This window comes from Daphnia pulicaria, chromosome 1 (assembly GCF_021234035.1).
Source record: "Daphnia pulicaria isolate SC F1-1A chromosome 1, SC_F0-13Bv2, whole genome shotgun sequence".
Classification (NCBI taxonomy): domain Eukaryota; kingdom Metazoa; phylum Arthropoda; class Branchiopoda; order Diplostraca; family Daphniidae; genus Daphnia; species Daphnia pulicaria.
In genome coordinates, this window is record NC_060913.1 from 19,594,279 (window position 1) to 19,611,723 (window position 17,445).

At 38.0% G+C, this 17,445-nt stretch overlaps 1 protein-coding gene across 1 annotated transcript; it reads right to left on the reverse strand.

The window, feature by feature from the left end:
* Positions 1 to 1,740: 1,740 nt before the first annotated feature.
* Positions 1,741 to 6,169, reverse strand: LOC124334568 (nuclear RNA export factor 1-like). Its single transcript, XM_046789104.1, has 14 exons — positions 6,069 to 6,169; positions 5,873 to 5,986; positions 5,601 to 5,775; positions 5,429 to 5,519; positions 5,277 to 5,360; positions 5,108 to 5,212; positions 4,900 to 5,041; positions 4,539 to 4,842; positions 3,001 to 3,037; positions 2,694 to 2,941; positions 2,456 to 2,624; positions 2,213 to 2,396; positions 1,989 to 2,145; positions 1,741 to 1,923 (listed from the first exon to the last, which is right to left on the reverse strand). Exons 2-14 carry the CDS (start codon positions 5,961 to 5,963, stop codon positions 1,824 to 1,826), a joined length of 1,887 nt encoding a protein of 628 aa, XP_046645060.1. The 5' UTR covers positions 5,964 to 5,986; positions 6,069 to 6,169; the 3' UTR covers positions 1,741 to 1,823.
* Between the last annotated feature and the right edge of the window lie 11,276 nt (positions 6,170 to 17,445).

Here is a 17,445-nt window from a genome sequence, read left to right on the forward strand (position 1 = left end):
AAAACAAACCAAACACACACAAAAAAAAAACCGTAACATAAAAGCCAAAACAAATAAACAAAATAAATCTTATTAACAAATGCATTTGATTAAGTTGTTACAGATTGACATGTACAACCTAGATCGGAAAAGGGACGTCCTGCCTCAAAAACTTCTGCGAATGTGCTTAATAAACTGCTATAACAGCCAATTTTGGAAATTATAAATACATGTACGGAATAAATTGGGAAAGCGGGATTACTAATAATTCCTACAAGATGGTATTCGAATCATTGACATACTGGAAAGAATTTTATCTTTGATGTTATCATACTGAATGAATGCCGATTATAAAAAAATTTGGATTAAAATTTTCTGATGTATGAAACAGTGGAGATATGTAGAGGGCTACGCCTATTTATTGTTTAACCGGAATCATAGTATCAAAGAATGTCATAGTATAAAAGCGAATGACCGTAGCTACAGGTGAGAGAAAGCTGCTGCGCTCTTCTTTCATTGAATGAAGGAAATAAAGCATCTACTGTAATCTCAGATATAAAGTTATAGGTCTACACGTGATTCACGTGATGCAACTAACGCTCCGTTAAAGTGAAACGACGAACGGAAATAGCTCCATTATTATTGAGTATCAAGAATGACGTTCGCAGTGTATTAATGATGCACTTCGATTATAAATAGGAAAAGAAACTCAAAGAGATGAGTTACCTAGTCAAGTGCGTGGATGTTGTTTGTCAAACAATGGGGAAAATGGAAAGGCAAAGTCGTTGGCGTCAGACGAATCATTTATTACTTGATTATAATCTATCGAATGCATTGAAAAAAAACAAAACATAATAAATGTCAGTATCCTCGTGTGCAAGTTAATATAGGTTAATTGTGGGCCACCCACACCCAACTTCTTCATAAGATCAGAACCCAGAGGACTTCAGAATGAACATAATCTATTCTTAACGTTGTATATTTGTTTATCATATTGATTATTTCTCAGCCATATAATGTTCTTGCTGATGCATTTTTAACCATTTTGATTAAAAAATATTTGTTAAAAAATTGCCACGATAAAAAATATGTCAACCTGCAGCATATATAGGTAAACAGGTTTAGCTGAATTCTATTTCCAGATTTTGTGGGGTTTTGTGCTTTTATCATTTTATTAAATAAAATGTCGATGCATTTCCATTATGTCGGATTTTGCTAATGGGAAAAACCCCATTCGAGTAATACTCGAATGAGGAGTTTTACCACATGAATCAACAGCAGAATTACAGTTTTCCACGTGAATGGATTCGGATGGAAGTCCTGAATGTTAAACCTGATTCAACAATTTGCCCGGGTCACAAAATGAGGGTATTTGGCCATTATAAATGAAGACGAAAGCGGACGGAAGCGTAAATGTTAAAAACTGCTATTGGCTATCAAAGATTACGCAAAGCTGCTAGTAACAGAAAACAAGTATAGCTAGCTAGCTACAACAGCTACACCGAAGATAAGGTAATAACAAAACCAACAAAACTATTACACGCTTGATAAATTTTTGCATAAATGAGGATTAGTGTCGCGTGTCTCAGTTTTGTATAACATGGACAATATTTTGTATAGCTAATTAACTAACTAGTTGATTTCATTATTGATTTGTTCAGAAACGACGAAGGTATTCTAAACTCTATAATCTCTATATCTTCGCATTACGAAATTGGTTCGCACAAATAAGTTGACGAATTTAAAATCAAGTTTGTATCATTGAACTGCAAACATTTTTTTATTGAATGCCAACAATTCGTAAGAATATCCAAGACAATATCACCGACATCCCAATCCCCGTACTATTTGATGAACGCTTCTGGCGGGATCTGGTTGGCGGCTTTGAGCTCGGTGAAAACAAAGGCAGCACGATCGAAAACCCAACCATTTTCTTCTAAACACCTACAAATAATATGAAAACATGATCTCTAATTTTGATTTATGTAAACAGCGGGAAAAATAAATACTTTAATGACCAAGTCGTATTCATTCCCGATTGTTCGGAAAATGATGCCACCATTTGCTGCTGAACGACTGGATCAACAAGAGTAGAACTTGCTGTAGTTTCACCAACGGAAACAGATGACGCTTGAGTGGAAAGTCCTGCAGGAACAGCGACTGGTTCTGTTAGAACAAGATAGAATTGATAATCATGTTACCAGACAAATCATTTAGTGCAAAGAAATCCTACCTTTGAAAGCCGCTTTAATTTGCTCGGGAGTAGCACACGAAATATGAATTTGCTCATTAACGATGCAAAAACCCCCTCCAGTGCTCGGAATGATGATGAATATCCGTTGAAACCAACGTATCAGAGAATGCCTTTCCGCTCGTTCCCGAAAAACACCCGTCACAGACATGACAATCAGGTGACTCTAATGTAACACATACATATTTTGGAAATACAGTTTATCAATAAAATAAGTTATCATACCGATGTAACAGGAACGTCCACTACAAGACTGCTTGGATCATGCAAAGTCTTTGGTAATTTTGATAAAAACGAAACTATATCGACTTTGCCTTGTTGAAGTAATCGAAAACGACGTTGCGGATCATCTATTCGTTTCAGATTGCGACTGTCTTTCATGTAAGAGTCCAACCTTTAAACGAACGTTAAAATGAACGTTAAAATGAACTATAAATAAATTGATAACAGTTCTAATAAATACCTTGAGGGTGCATTCGCTGTCTGTCCCGGAGGATAAGAACATGTCAATGACATAATAGCCGAGTCATGGTATGCATTTAAAAGTGGTTGGCGATCATCTGAATCATACACCGATAGGTACTGTTCCAAGAAAACAAGGACTATCTGGCGTGCTTCGTCGGAAACAAACCAGCTGCCACTAGATGGTGGTAAAGCAACGTCCTCTGCTCCAATGTCGAAGGAGATTACTGGCGGTAACTCCACGCCATCCTAGAAAACGATAAGTTGTTAATCTCAAATACTAAAAGTTATTATTTCAACAAACTTGCCAATTTGACCAACTTGGGAAAACGTTTCCTTACGGCGCTGAAATATAAGCCACGATTGCGTTGCGATTAGGTTGACCGTGGCCATAAAAATATAAAGATTAAACAGATAAGCAAGAACATAAAACTAAAATTGTGAAATTTGCAACACCTTCAACATTACAAGGGGGGGGGGGGGGAATAAGTGACTAGAGAACGAGAACCAGTTAGATATAAATTTTAGTTCAAATAGAAGCGATGTGACGAAAGGGGACCATCGTATTACATCAGCTTAAAAAGACTCAAAGTTAGAGAATGAAAATATAATTTCATACATGATTGAATTCGACTAAAATTAAAGGGTTGAGTTATCGGATCAATTTACGATTGCAATATTTTTAATCGAAGGACATTTAAATAAACAAAATGTGATGGGAAATTTTGGTCTGGATTTTTTTTTTCTTGTATGGGTTTGTTTTTGGTTGATTTGTGATGTGAAGATTTGTGGAAAGAGATCTGTGGATTGAAGACCCGGAACATCTTCGAAGCCGGGCATAGCAAAACACGAATTATTTCTGTAGAGAACGATAAGAGACGAAGACGATTTGGATCTTCTGATGAACTGCAATGTGAATGAACCTTGGCCGGTTAGTTGATAAGGCACTCCGTTTTCTTTTCGTCGATGAAGATTAGAGGCTCCACTCAGCCGAATTTTCGCCACGACCTCACACATGCCCTGTCTTTGAGGGTGAACGTTGTGGACAAACGTATTCAGTGACGGCTCGGTGAGATGAATCCGTAGTGGGACGATTTGTTGAACAACATATCTACACCGACTTTCACATGGTTTCGTCCGTTGCTTCAGCTGCGGCACAATCACATGCTTAAGAGAACGAATTTTAGGAAGCAATGTCCGAATCCGTATTTGTTGTTGTGGAAAAGGCGATTGGTTGATGTCAGGCGAGAAGTAGCTGCATGAAGTCCCGTAACAGTTGGCAGAAGTAACAAAGCAATGTAGAATACAGCATTGATGATGGATGTTGAATTGATGATGTATGCGTGAAGTTAAGATGACACATCATTCGACTTCTCATCCAAGTAAAGATGTTTCCATTTTGAAAATATTTCCACCAACACAGGAGTTTTAAAATGATCCACAAACTGAGTTGAAATAAAAGCGGTCTTTTCACAGAATGGGGAGGAAAACTTTGAATATTGGGGGGCACATCTTATGAAAATTATTATGGGATTTTTTAGTTTTTTTTTTTAGTTAAGACTGGGGTAAAAAGATGTCAGATGAAGTTGACACTAATAAGGCAGTTATTGAGCTGATCAATTTGAATTGTATGAAATAAACATTAAGACAAAAGAGGACAACTAGTCGAATTCACATCATACTTTTACGCGTAATATTATTCTAAATGTCCCTTTCAACATCGCTGCATATTGAGATTTTTCAAGTTTAAATCTTATTCTAATTCTCAAAACTTATTCCAAAAATGATATATTTTATACCAAAATAAAATAAATATCGCCATGTGTAGCAATTTCGATAGCATTACCTTATATAGGTGCTCTGTTCATTGAAGCGATCACAAAGAGGGTTCCGATTGAGAACTAGTTCTTCCAACTTCAATCCCTGTAAACGATCCAGCGAAGTAATTTGGCCAAGCTTGTTGTTGCCCAAATTCAAAGACTTCAGAAAAACGGCTTTTGTAACTAAAGGCTTCATTTGATCCACATTGTAAATTTTGTTGTTGGATAAATCTATAACTTGGACATCTGGTATGTAATCCCCAATTATTTGCACCACTGTCTGCATGAAATTTTCTCGACTAAGAGGTGTGTAAAAATCTGTGCATAATTCTATACAAAAAAAGTTCATGGAATGAGGAAAGGTTGCATATTATATGATAATTCTACCTTCATCCAAGTGAAACTGAGAAAGATTAAGCATCTTCATCTGTGGATCATAACGGCGGCTCATCACTTGCTTGATTTTTCCCTTTAACTCTTCATTTATTGGTAGGTTAGGTGCTGGGCTCCTTTTAACGAAAATAATCAACTAAAATTTTCTTGATTAGTATCATACAGTTATTTCAACAGCATTTGTTCCAGTAAGATATAACACCTTGAAACCATCATTCAATGTGATTTGCTTATTTAGTGTGGATAATACTTCAGCTGCAGTTGAGTCTTCAATGAAGAAGACTGCATTGTTGCCTTCAAAATGATACTATAATGAAAAACCATATCTTGTTATTTAAGCTATCTAAGTTATTGATAATAATTTATCTCACATAAATTGGAATGAAAGATGCTTTACAAGCATTCAGCAAGGTTTTCAGAATGAAATCTTTTTCAAATTTCTTTCCATGAGGAATCTAAGAACAACAAATTGTTACATTAAAATAAGAAATCTTTAAACACAAAATTCTAAATTGCTCCAGACCATAACTTTACTCCAAGAAGAGCCTCCTTTAGAATTCTGCTGTGGCTTTGCATGATTCTTTTTTCTTTCTCCAGGTCTAGAATGTGAGAAACTTAATAACACAATTTAAATAAGAATGAGAAACAAAAATAAAGAAATTATTCAATTGATTTCAAAATGACAAATTCATTACTTTCTGAGGTGTGAGTCTCCATGTGAAGAACTACTTCCAGCCATGTCTACATCTTGTTCAATAATCCTTTGTAATTTGGAGCTATCCACTGGTCTGGAACGGTTGCGATCAATTCTTCCACTTTTGAAACTTGGTCTGAATTTTTGTTTGTCTGAAGTTTCACGGGTATCATGATCTACAAAATTCACAACCAGAAACATACATGGTACACATGACTAGTGAATTTAGAATTTAATTTTTATAACACATTTAACACTTGATAGTATACATACTGAAGTAGACCCTTTCATTTTGGATATCTTCTATAAATCTATCTGTTCTTCTAGAGCTGTTATTCTTTCCACGATGAAATCCTTTCGACATTTTCAATAAACTTTTTTACGTACCTGCCAAGTCCAAGTTATATTTTAAAGTTACTTGCACTATTTTACAGCTGAAAATCATTATTTTTCACAATATTAAACCTACTAGATTTCAAATTTTCATTAAGGCACGAAGTAGGAGTAAAGGAGAAGACACTGTAGTTTGTATTAAAGCTAAACGTCGTCTGCTACTCTGCTTACAGTGGGCTAAAATGCGGAGTCCGCTCTGGAAGCCACCAGAGGCAGCACTAGATGTAAATTCATTTCAAATCCTTCTCAACTGAAGTTTCTCTTATAGGTAATAGCATGGTCTATGAGGAGATGATACCGTCACCTTGTAGGAATTGGCCGTAAGGCCTCGTCACAGCTTTTTGAGGGGGTGTTTCAAAGTGAGATCCCCCGGTTGGGTCGAAGAGGGGAGAGGGGGAGGAGGGAAAGTGCGGACGTCCAGAGTACAGCATACATATTGCCGCTAAAGTTAGCGTTGACCTTACGTGGAATCATACCAATTATTATTACATACCTGTCTGGAATCATGGACTACTCATTAAGGACGGGACTCTTCGGCGTTTCCTATGTCGGCCATGTAAATTTTTTTGTGGGAGAATCAGAATCAGAATTTAAAAATTACCATAGAATTACCATAAGTTCCTAAACCTAACATTTATTTTTATAGAGATATTTCCAATTCCTTAACGGAAAATTTGAAATAGGGCAAAACACCGGTGACATCTAGAAACCAAACCTCCTAAGCTCTTGTTAATTTGCAAGCAGATGCCCATGCATGCATACCGAGAGAAAGAGAGACCACTCTCTTATCTCTAGTCCTCTGACATAGCTGCCTAACTATCTTTTACCTTATAGCGTATATTCTTAAGAGCTTAGGGTGTTTGGTTGCTAGATGGCACCGGTGTTTTGTCCTTTTATCCCTACTCCTGAAAGTAAATTTATAATATCTTAATGATTAGTTTATTTCACTAAGATTTATATCCATAATCAGCAAAAAAAAAACTGAATTTATTGATGTTTTTTTATTAATGTTTTCATGAAAATGCCCAACCCGACTAGCTTTTAACACAGCGACATAGCAAAGAATCCCGTCCTTAATATTGAGTAGTCCATGCTGGAATCTATGACAGATTTGGCAAGCACTTTGCCTAAAAGATGGAAGTATTGGAACTCTGACGGAATGATCTGGTTGACTTGAACGTCGCATGGAATTGCCAACGGAAAAAGGCCATTGGCACTGCGAACGTAGGCAACTTCGACATCTTCCAAACCAGAGTTCTCTTCTCCTCGCCATAGTTTCAGATCGAAACTTTGAATTTCTTTCGATAAAATTGGAAAAAAAACTCTTTGGCAGGCCCAATCCCATGTCCCTCCTGAAAATAACATAAATAAATTAAATAATCATGGTAATTCAGTAGAAAATAACTACTCAATACGTTTTTAAACTTGACTTCTAGAACTGCAGGATTATCATTTTTGATAATCCTGTCAAATGCAACTTTTGTTTCGTCCAAAATCAAATCGCGATTCACGGTTATTGATTTGTTGGAAGAAAGCCATCAGTAATATGAGCGATCCTAGCTCCCACCGAATCAGGACTGAAGACCTTGAGTTGCTGCAAAGCACGCTTACGGTCGAATGTTGCGATGTGAAATAAAAGTGCTCTAGTCTCCATCGGGAACAAAAATTTGCACGAATAAGCCAATTGAAAGATCCACGACGGTAATTTCCCGGTGGTAACCATTCGAAAATCATGAATTCACAAGAAAAAAAAGTTACTTAAAATTTCAAATAGTGATAAAATATGAAGAATATACCTTGAGGTGCTGATTAACCTTGTGGGTTAGTTGGTGGTGAACAAACTTATCACTAGTTGAGATAGGCTCGTAACTATCGAGATCGTACAACGATCCCCAATAACGGCTGATTCCATTTATTACTCGTAGAAGATTTAGAACCTCCACAGAATAATCTTGGATTGTCACGGACTCCGGTAGTCGCATTGAGAGAAACGGTTTCCAGTTTGAACAAACTTTAGGAGCGATCCCCGCTATGAGGAGTAGAGTTAAGACAAGATGTTAATCACCGTTAGTGGTAACCTAAAAACTCAGCAAAACTTACTAATCCACGTTTCAGCCATTTGGTTATTTTTGATTCTGTAGTTTTTCTCGATTCTGTCGTTGTTCTCACTACGATTTGCGCTTGTCCCTGGGGGTGGTCTTACGCTTTCCTTACCATTTATAACTGGACTGTAGAAGACTGTATGGATTTTATTCCAAACGTCATCCGCCCGTGATCCATCAACATCCGAAGAAGAAATAATCATATTATCATATGAAATCAAGTAAGTCTTTTAAACGTTAACACTTTCTTACTGGTTTTTGGACCTGGTTCGAAAATGGTTTCGTTGTAGTCAGCAACTTTATTGTTGACAAAAATTTTCAATTCATGCCGAATTCATTCCGAATGCTCCTTGTCCTCGCTGCAGATTCATTTCAACCTGAGTATGAAGTATGGAATGAAAGTTTAGTAACTTGACTGATTGAGAATGATTGGTTATAGCTTTACCATGTTTCTAGCTTCAAGTAAGTTTCATTCTAAACAATCATCAAAGTCGTCTCTTCTTACACGTCCATAGTCACGAACAATGAAATATTTTTCTATTGACAGAACCAGCGCATGAGGTTCAATTTCGATATCTCCACCAAAATATTCTTTAAGATTGATGCTAGAGGGATGTCTCTTTAGTTGTACTTTGATGACATTCGCTGGTGATCCAGATGCACTTTGTTCTTCACACGTAGGGAATTGTTCCATTATTTCAATGACCATTCGCAACTTAGAGATCAAACTCTCCATGTGTTGTGCAGCCAACAACAGTGTTGCTTCATCCCCGGTGTAAAACCGAGATATTCCTGCAAGGCAAAATAATTTAAATACATTATTTTGAATTATTGCACTTTTTATAAAATATGTGTACCGTAAGAAAAAGACGAAGTCGATCATTGCGATACTCTCCTTCTTCCGTGAGGTACCTCAAAAACCCTTGAACTATTCCTCCAGTATACTATTCCTTCCTTCCTCCATTCCCTCCAGGGATGTGGGGTGTAGTGGACTAGAGCGTCAACGCTTTGAAAACAGGCAATGAGGCTCTGGTTTCGAACCCCAGCTGAACCTGTCATAAAACTGTAAGTAGCGCCCTTGAGGCAGCATGCTTAATACAGGATTCTTGATTGCTTTCAAGGATATGACGTTAAATATACTGCGGTATGTTCAATCACATCTAAATTGGAAACTGAAGGCGCTTTGAGCATATAATGGAAAGGCGCCATATAAATACGTACATTATTATTATTATTATCTGCTCAAGATCTTGAGAGCAGAGACATTGCTGGCATTGATGATATCACGAATTCGTGCCAACGCACCATCAGGTTTCAAAGGATTTGTGATAAGCCTTTGCAGATGAATTGCATAATGCAATCGAGGATCGCTTTTGGAATTCAATTCGATATTGATGTCTCGCATTGTTGTCACATTGTGACTCAGTTTGCAAAAGTCTGCTGTTTCACTTTGAAACTCCAAATGCTGATTTTTTGCGTTTTTTAATGATTGGTTCTTCCTTTTCTTGAAAGGTGATGGGGTATGCGACGATTTATCCATTGTAAATAAACTGCAAAATTTAAAAATTGCAAGTTAATTAAGATTTAAGAATTCATTTTAAAAACCGGAAGTGCTGGTGTGGTCTTACCCACTCCACGTCTTAACACGTTTAACCACGTCCATCCATCACAGACAGGATATAAAGGACAATTTGTTCGAAACCCACGAATTGTCCGAAAAACCGGTCCTATCGTTTCAAGTTTGAAGATCTCGATGAAAAAAAAAAAAAAATATTAATTTTCTGTGTGTTTACTTTCTGTGTGCCCGTTATGCAAATTCCCTTGCCCGTGCTGTTTCCCCTTGCCCGCGAGCGGTCTCCATTGTTGGAGCTTTTAGGCGGCCTTTTGGTCAAGCCGCCGATCGAGGTCAGTTGTAGACCCTGGCGATGGCGACCCTTTCGTAGGTAGTAGCCCACCCCGTGAGCCAATCACAGCGAGCGCTCACACGGACTTACAAACACACAGACAGATTCACCAACAAACTCCTCCCCCTTTTGGGCCTTTGCGCTTTATAGGCAAGGGATAAATTTCCTGTTAGCTAGACTGAAAAGGGTTTTAGTTAGAACGGAGCTCATGAAACTGAACAAAAGAGCCACGTGCTCAAAATTCCGTTCGGTTCTATCTGTGGAGGAAGCAACAGACCCAGATAGACCCTTGGGAAAATTTCGTTTACACGTTGTCAACGAGGCAACGGGGACTTCAGTAGCCAAAGACCTCTTCAACCCACCTCCGTTGCGTCTTCGATCAATGGCAGTCTGCTACGAGGAGACTAGGCCCATACGTTCAATCAACAGAGCCATTGAACTCTTTAGCCAGTCGGGGCCTCGGGAAAGAACAGAGAGAAAAGGCTTCGGAAACCCCAGAGACTTGTGAAAGAACGGGAAAAAAATTTCACGAATCAGAAACTCATTAGACTATCTCGCGTTCACTCCGAGCATGTCCAATGTAACCAACCGATCCCGATCTTCAGGAGGGGCCAACAATGGTTAGCGCAAGAAAGATCCGCGATCGGAAAAACTATCCAGTCGTTCACACCCGTTTCAAAGAGGGTCGGACACTTCCTTTCACTTCCCGCCAACGAAGAATTGTAAACGCCTGGCAGACTACCGATCTTTTAAGGCATGTCCTCCTCTGTACGTTAGTGCAATGTACAGGTGTACAGGTAGGTTTTGGTTCAGCCTCTAGGATCGATTATCTCTCTTGCTCGCCAATATTGGATAGCTGTACTTGTCTGAACGGACTTTCCCGCCTTTTCCAATCCTTTATTCTGTTCCTCAATCCTTATGGCTGATCGTAGTGTACTAACGAGCGCTCCCTCACGTACGTATACCAGACAGCGGACACGCCCAAGTTGCTTTTAAGATGATGGGATTCCACCGAGGATGACCGAGATCAAGAGCACATGCAGATGCAAGGGGCAGTTTAAAGCGATACACCAAATGACTGTCGACCGTGAAAGATTCGTTATGTCAAACCAGCTTATCCAGTATTTAGAAAAAGTAAAAAAGACATTCCCGCCCTGATCAATCGATGATCGTGAAGCGTCGAGAGACTTCCAATCAAGCCAGACGTTATCTCCTCTTTCAAGACGTTGGCCCTGGTCTGCAACTCTTCCGACCCCTGACAACTATTCTTCTAGCCTCAGTCTCACAAAGCTCGAAAGCCCGACTGTCAGCTAGTCCGGCGTTGAGTTATCAACCACACGGGTCGATGTGTTGCAGGACAAAGGCAAAGAGCCGACCACTAACTTCAGTCAGAGAAAGATTTGAAGAGAGATTTGGCTTTTGAGGGCCGGTGAACAGATTGAAGAAATCGGTCACGAATTCGTACTTTAGCCCTCTGTACCACCTAGGAATGCTACCATTTAAAGTGATGTGTTTGAGTAACAAAGCCACCCGGCACTTCTTCTCGAACGCGTAGACACTGAGGCTGTTTCGGAATTTTTACCAATCGGAAATGACCGATCTTGCGACAGGCGAATTCCACGAAAAGTCTAGAGAAGCCAGCCGAAGCCGCTCTTACAGTACCTACCTAAATTTTGGGAACGCACGAGAGAACCTTATGGAAAAAGGCGTTTTTCTTGGCGTTCCCAAAAATCCAATTTTCGTCGGAACGCGACGAATTTGTTTTTGGCCGTAGCCATAGTGTAAAGCAATAAACTGATTTTTTTCAGATTTTTGCAATCAAGGGCAGGTTAACTTTTAACTTGAGCCCTAAGTTTGGGAACGCTCCGTTAGCTATATGCAAAATTAGGTTACTTTAAGGGGGGATAACTACAGAACGGGTTAAGGTAGGACGACGCGGAAACATCAAACATGAAGAGCTTCACAAGCTTAACAACGCTCTTCATTTCAGATTTTTCGCGTCATATTTTATATAGCCAATTGTAAATTTAAAACACTTTTTATTTGTTTGCCCGTTCTAGTCCCTTTCTTCCCACCCATTTCCACCCACGCGGAGTTGTCGCTCCCGCATTATCACGCCTTTTTCTCTGCTTCTATAGTAGGGGGAAATAGAGCCATGTTGCGTACAAAGCTCACTAAAGGAGCTGGAAATCGAAGGCTTTTGGACGTTTGTTTATGCAGACGTCGAGTCATACGTCTGCGAGATTAGTTGTTGACGAGTGAACATTAAAATCTCTTGACTCGATCGAAATAGTTAGAATTCATTGAAAGAAATGGCGAATTTCGTCCCAGTTTTGGACGTGGAAACTAATATCCAACGGAAGCTATTTGCTCAAAAGTATTTTGACTTGGAAGACAACAGTTTTTGGAGTACAGCTGTATTTTCGGACGAACAACGTTTTACGTAAGTGTATAACATTTAATAAATGGTGACAAGCGAAATGTTTTATCTAATGTGTCGTACATTTATTTAATTTTAATGATGCTGGCGAAATATCCATTTACTCTGGTGCCCATCATGCTGTTGTAGCCAACACTGTACCAGTGTGGGGCTGTTTATCGGGTGGAAGCTGTAAGAACATTCTTAAGAAACTTGATGGCCGCTTAGATACAAAGCAGCACAAAGAGCTGCTGAGTAAAAATGTATTGCATTTCTACCAGGGAAGCCCTTTTGTTCATGATTTATTCCTAGTGCACACCGCTTCATCAGTCAGGGAGTTTTTAAAATGCAACTCAATTGCTGTATCAAACGATTGGCCTAAGAAGTCAGGGGACATCATGCCACTGGAAACTGTTTGGCTAGATATGATAGACAAATTCAAAGATTCAAACATTCTGGCATTTGACACCGCCTCTTTGTGGTCTGGATTATTGCAGTTATGGGGTAAAATGTCTTTTAATGGTTACTTCTGTGAAAACAGTTCGAAAATGCCCCAGCGTTTACAAAGTGTTGTTGACTGTGATGGAATTTGGATTCGTGCCAATGTGTAACGTGTTTACTCTATGCTCAACAAACCGTTACAAGTCAATAAATGTAATGCGAAACGTAGTTCTTTTAACTGTTTTTTATTTAGTACGACATGTGACTTTTTCTCTAATTAGGGATCTGTAGAGATTTTAAGTGATGTTCTATAGAAAATAAAACTGTGATAAGAATTACAAATTGTATCAATGAAGTACATGAAGAAACGTTGTGTATCAAATGATTAGTAGGCCATGACAAACTCAGGATACAAAAACAATTTTTGAATCATATTTGTTCATGTGACTCAATTTAAAATTCGAAGAGACATAATAGCTACACATTTTGAATGTTTCTAGCGTTTGAGCTTCAGAAAATTGTCCCGAAACGAAAACCAACAACTGAAAAATGAAAAACGAAAACATTATTTCAGTCTAGTCTGTGTTGGTGTCTTGTGCGCTCACAATCTCTCGAATGTGTGGAAAAAGGAGTGAATTGTCGCTTGATGAGAGAGCCAAAATAATAGCGCAACACAAGGTTACTGTCCCAAAACATTAAATGCGTGAAATAGCTAGATTAACTGGCCATGGAGTGTCTACGGTGTTCAGGACTATAAGTCGATTTAAAAAAAAAACAGTTTGAACAGCTTGCCAAGAAGTGGCCGGCCCATTTTTTTAAACGAATCTGACCGTCGCTACTTGAAATTGTGCGCGGTAAGGGATCGCCGAAAAATTTTATCCATATTGACTGAAGATTTCAATATCGAACGAAAATTTCCTGTAAGCAATTCGGTTGTTAACTGTTCTCTCCATTCCTTGGGTATGATGGGTCACGTTGCCTGTCGTAAACCATTACTGAGTTCTCGAAACGTTATAAAAAGACTGCGGTTTGCGAGACAACACGTAGGGTGGTCGAAAAAACAATGGATATCAATGGATTCATATTTCGATAAAGTCGAGATTGAAATTTTAGAAACAAGTTGTCTTCTTAAATTTTAAAAGTTTCAATTTTGTTGTTCTTTGAGTAGACAAGGAAGGGTAGAATACAGGAGGGGATGAAAGGGGTTGGTCTCCTTTTTTCACTCTCCTTCGTCTTTCCATTCGTCTCCCTTGCTTACGGAAAAAAACGAAAACATGCTAATGCATTGTGGTTGTGGCAGCATCAAAGGTGCCACTCTATATACAACGGGATGGAGCTTTGCCTCATCCAATGTGGATGTAAATGGTACACTAATGGTATGTACAAGAATTTTTACAAAATAAAAAAAATTCGTTTCTCCATACAGTATATGAAAAAGTATACAATAGACATACATCAAGTGTGTATATTCAATGAATGTACTGGAAGCATGTGAGTGGTACTCAAACTAAATACGAAATAGGATATATACGATAAAGATGAAAGCTCGTGTGTTAATATCTATTCTAACATAGGCTATATTCGATACAATATTGTTTTAAATTCCTTTTTTATTTCCTTCATTATTTCTCCTTTTAGATCTTAACTTTCTTAAACAGGATGAATAAAAATATAAACATATCGTCCAGGAAAACAAAAAATGACAACACACATATTATATCATAACTTCAAATTTTTTTCTTGAATGAAAGATATGATTATTAGTTTACTTTTAAGTTAAATAGACAAGACACAAAAAACGTTCTGATTTTTAGGAAACTGGTTGGAATTCTGATACATTTATACATAATAACATGAAAGGGGTATAAATCCAATTCAGATAAACCAGACACGACAGCTTCAAACTGAACGGTTGACGACAGAGGATACTCAAAAATAGATTTTACCTTCAGATACTTTCTACCAATAACATTTGGCGTGCTAGCCATATAAACGAAGTTCTGAGTATAGAAATATCACAGCGTTTTATCTTGAACAATGAAAAAAATATCAGACAAGCAATTTTAAAGCACCGAGTTCCGGGGTAGCAATTTATTTTACTGCTTTGCAATACCTACTTAAGGAAATGTAGAACCTAGAATGTGTGATTACCAACTAGAAACAAATTTTCTCAACTTTTGTTGTCCTAGATTTAATTTAAAATTTTTTTTGACATCCTTTAATAGATGCCTTAATAAAGATTCTTAACAATTCATCTGCTTAAAGAGTCATTTATACAAGAATCAATTTCTAATAGAAGTCTAATGGCAACATGGAGCAAACATGATGTAATGATTACGAGGCGACAGGATTTGGGCAATATATCCAGCTACTTAGAGAAGGGATTATGGTAACCAATCATTTTATTGGTATATTTAATGTATTTCTCACAAATAACTAATTTTTGATTAACCTGTAAAATTTTACTGCAAAGCACGAAAATAATTGTTAAATGCTGTTCAGCATAAAGACTTTTCAAAAAGTGATTGTGAGCCAAACAAATTAAAGCAGACATCAGTAAAAGTGTTCGCAGATCATCAAAATTAAAGAGAAACCTATCGTCAGAAGAAAGTGGAGATGACCATCATCATGGTCATGAACTGACCTTGTTGAAAAACCGTCACTCACCTTCTCGTTTCCTGTGTTAGAATAAGTTGTTATATCTACGTGGATTTTGTGTTATATTTATACAATATACAGTGTTATTTTAAGTTTTACTAAAAATAGCTTACGAAAAAAAATCGCCTTACCACTTACCACCAAAATAACCAAGTAACATTCCAGCAATTGATTATTTTGCTATTAGGCTTCTCTGTCTCAATTAAAGATGTAACATCTTAAATAAGTTTATTGAACTGTAGTTGGTGTAACTAACGGGTTTCATTTGAAATTTAAAGGGTATGGTTTGCTGAGTCGTGACATGGAAGAAACCGTTAGCGAGGAGTTCGACCTACATTCACAGAGCCTTAGTGAAGATGAACTAGAATTCAATTTTTATTCACCTGCTTTTTCTTCGGCTTTTTGTCGTAAGAACTTTTAACTCAATTCAATATTTTAGGGAACTTTGTGTTGAGATAGAAGTAGGCTTGATTATATTTATATTTTTGTTAACAATCGAGAGTGCCTTCGAAGGATTTATCGGAAAAGCATAAATCTTGTGTTACATAAATATATTTATGAAAAATATTGTTATATCTAATTTATTACAAATATTTATTTTACTGTAATTGTATTTCATTTTAAATGTAGGGGAGAATGGGAATACTGCTAATAAAGACCCTTACAACAATAGAAATGAAATGTCTGAAGAGAGTGAAGATGAGCCAGAAGCGGAAACATCAATTCAAATTGTCGTTGACATGTTCTATATTAATTAACGTTTTCTTTGCTAATCTAAATTTGTTTCATATGATGCTTCTGTGCCTCAACTCAATACATTACTGGTAAGAATTCTTGACATTCATGCTTCGGCTATACTTATTTTACTATTAGAATTCCATGAGTATTGTCTCTGAAGATGGTGATAGCCGCCCGAGAAAAGCTCAGATTGTAAAGGGCCATCTTCACACTAGCGATAAACGAAGCACTACGACACCCTTATCTGTTTTTGACGGCTCTGCAGCTGCTCATATGCAACATCTGCTTGGTGGTAGCGCTAGTCAACGCAGTTCCTCAACAGCTCTTATACCAAATACCCTTGGTTATAGTTCTTTTAGACCTACTCCCACACCGTTAGCATCTGGAAGACCATCCACAGCAGCTACTTCACAAGACAAGATCTCCACTATTGCTAGTCAACGCACTACAACACCCTTGGCTGGTAGTGGCCACTCTGCAGTAGTTCCTATACAACATCTGCTTAGTGGTATTGATATTTCACGCTTTGTTTAACCACTGCCTGGTGGTGGAAGTTCCTCAGCATCTTACATTAAACCTCCGCTTGGTAGTAGACCAAATCATAAACCGTCCGCTCGTGATAGCCCATCAACGGCATCTACTGCACACGACAAGCTAGGAAATAATGCTAGTCGACACATTACAACATTCCTTCCTGCAAGTGACCGCTCTTCAGGAGCTCCTATACAACATTTTGTTAGTGGTAGCGGTATCCACGGTTTCTTACATCGTTGGCTGTTGGTGGCCGTTCTTCGGAGCCCCCCTTACAACTTCTGCTTGGTAAAAGCGCTACTATAGACGTACTCCTAAATCGTTGGCAGGTGGCAACCGTTTTTCTTAATCTCCTATACATCATCCGATTGGCGCTGGTACTAGCCAAAAAAGTCCTACACCGTTGACTGTGTGTGGTCGTTCATCTGACAGTGTGGTTCAAGTTCTACCTGGTGTTGGTAGTGTTCGACGTTTACCGGAACAACCTGATCCCTCTCACCGATCGCTTGAACGCCTAGTTAATCAAGCTGTTCTTGTTTTGAACAACAGTCACCAAGGTGATGCTGTTTTGAGATCCATGTTCGAAATTGACAAAAATTTCAACAGCCTTAATAGAAAAGTAGATCAAATTGCTGGGCGGATAGAAAAAAAAAATCGTCC

Bases quoted from the DNA above. Each gene is read 5' to 3' on its own strand.
- LOC124334568 (XM_046789104.1), bottom strand. From the start codon at position 5,963: ATGTCGAAAGGATTTCATCGTGGAAAGAATAACAGCTCTAGAAGAACA. The intron at 2,942-3,000 runs GCAAGTTTGTTG...ATCGTTTTCTAG, and splicing joins TTCCCAAGTTGGTCAAATTG to GATGGCGTGGAGTTACCGCC. The intron at 2,625-2,693 runs GTATTTATTAGA...GTTCGTTTAAAG, and splicing joins ACAGCGAATGCACCCTCAAG to GTTGGACTCTTACATGAAAG.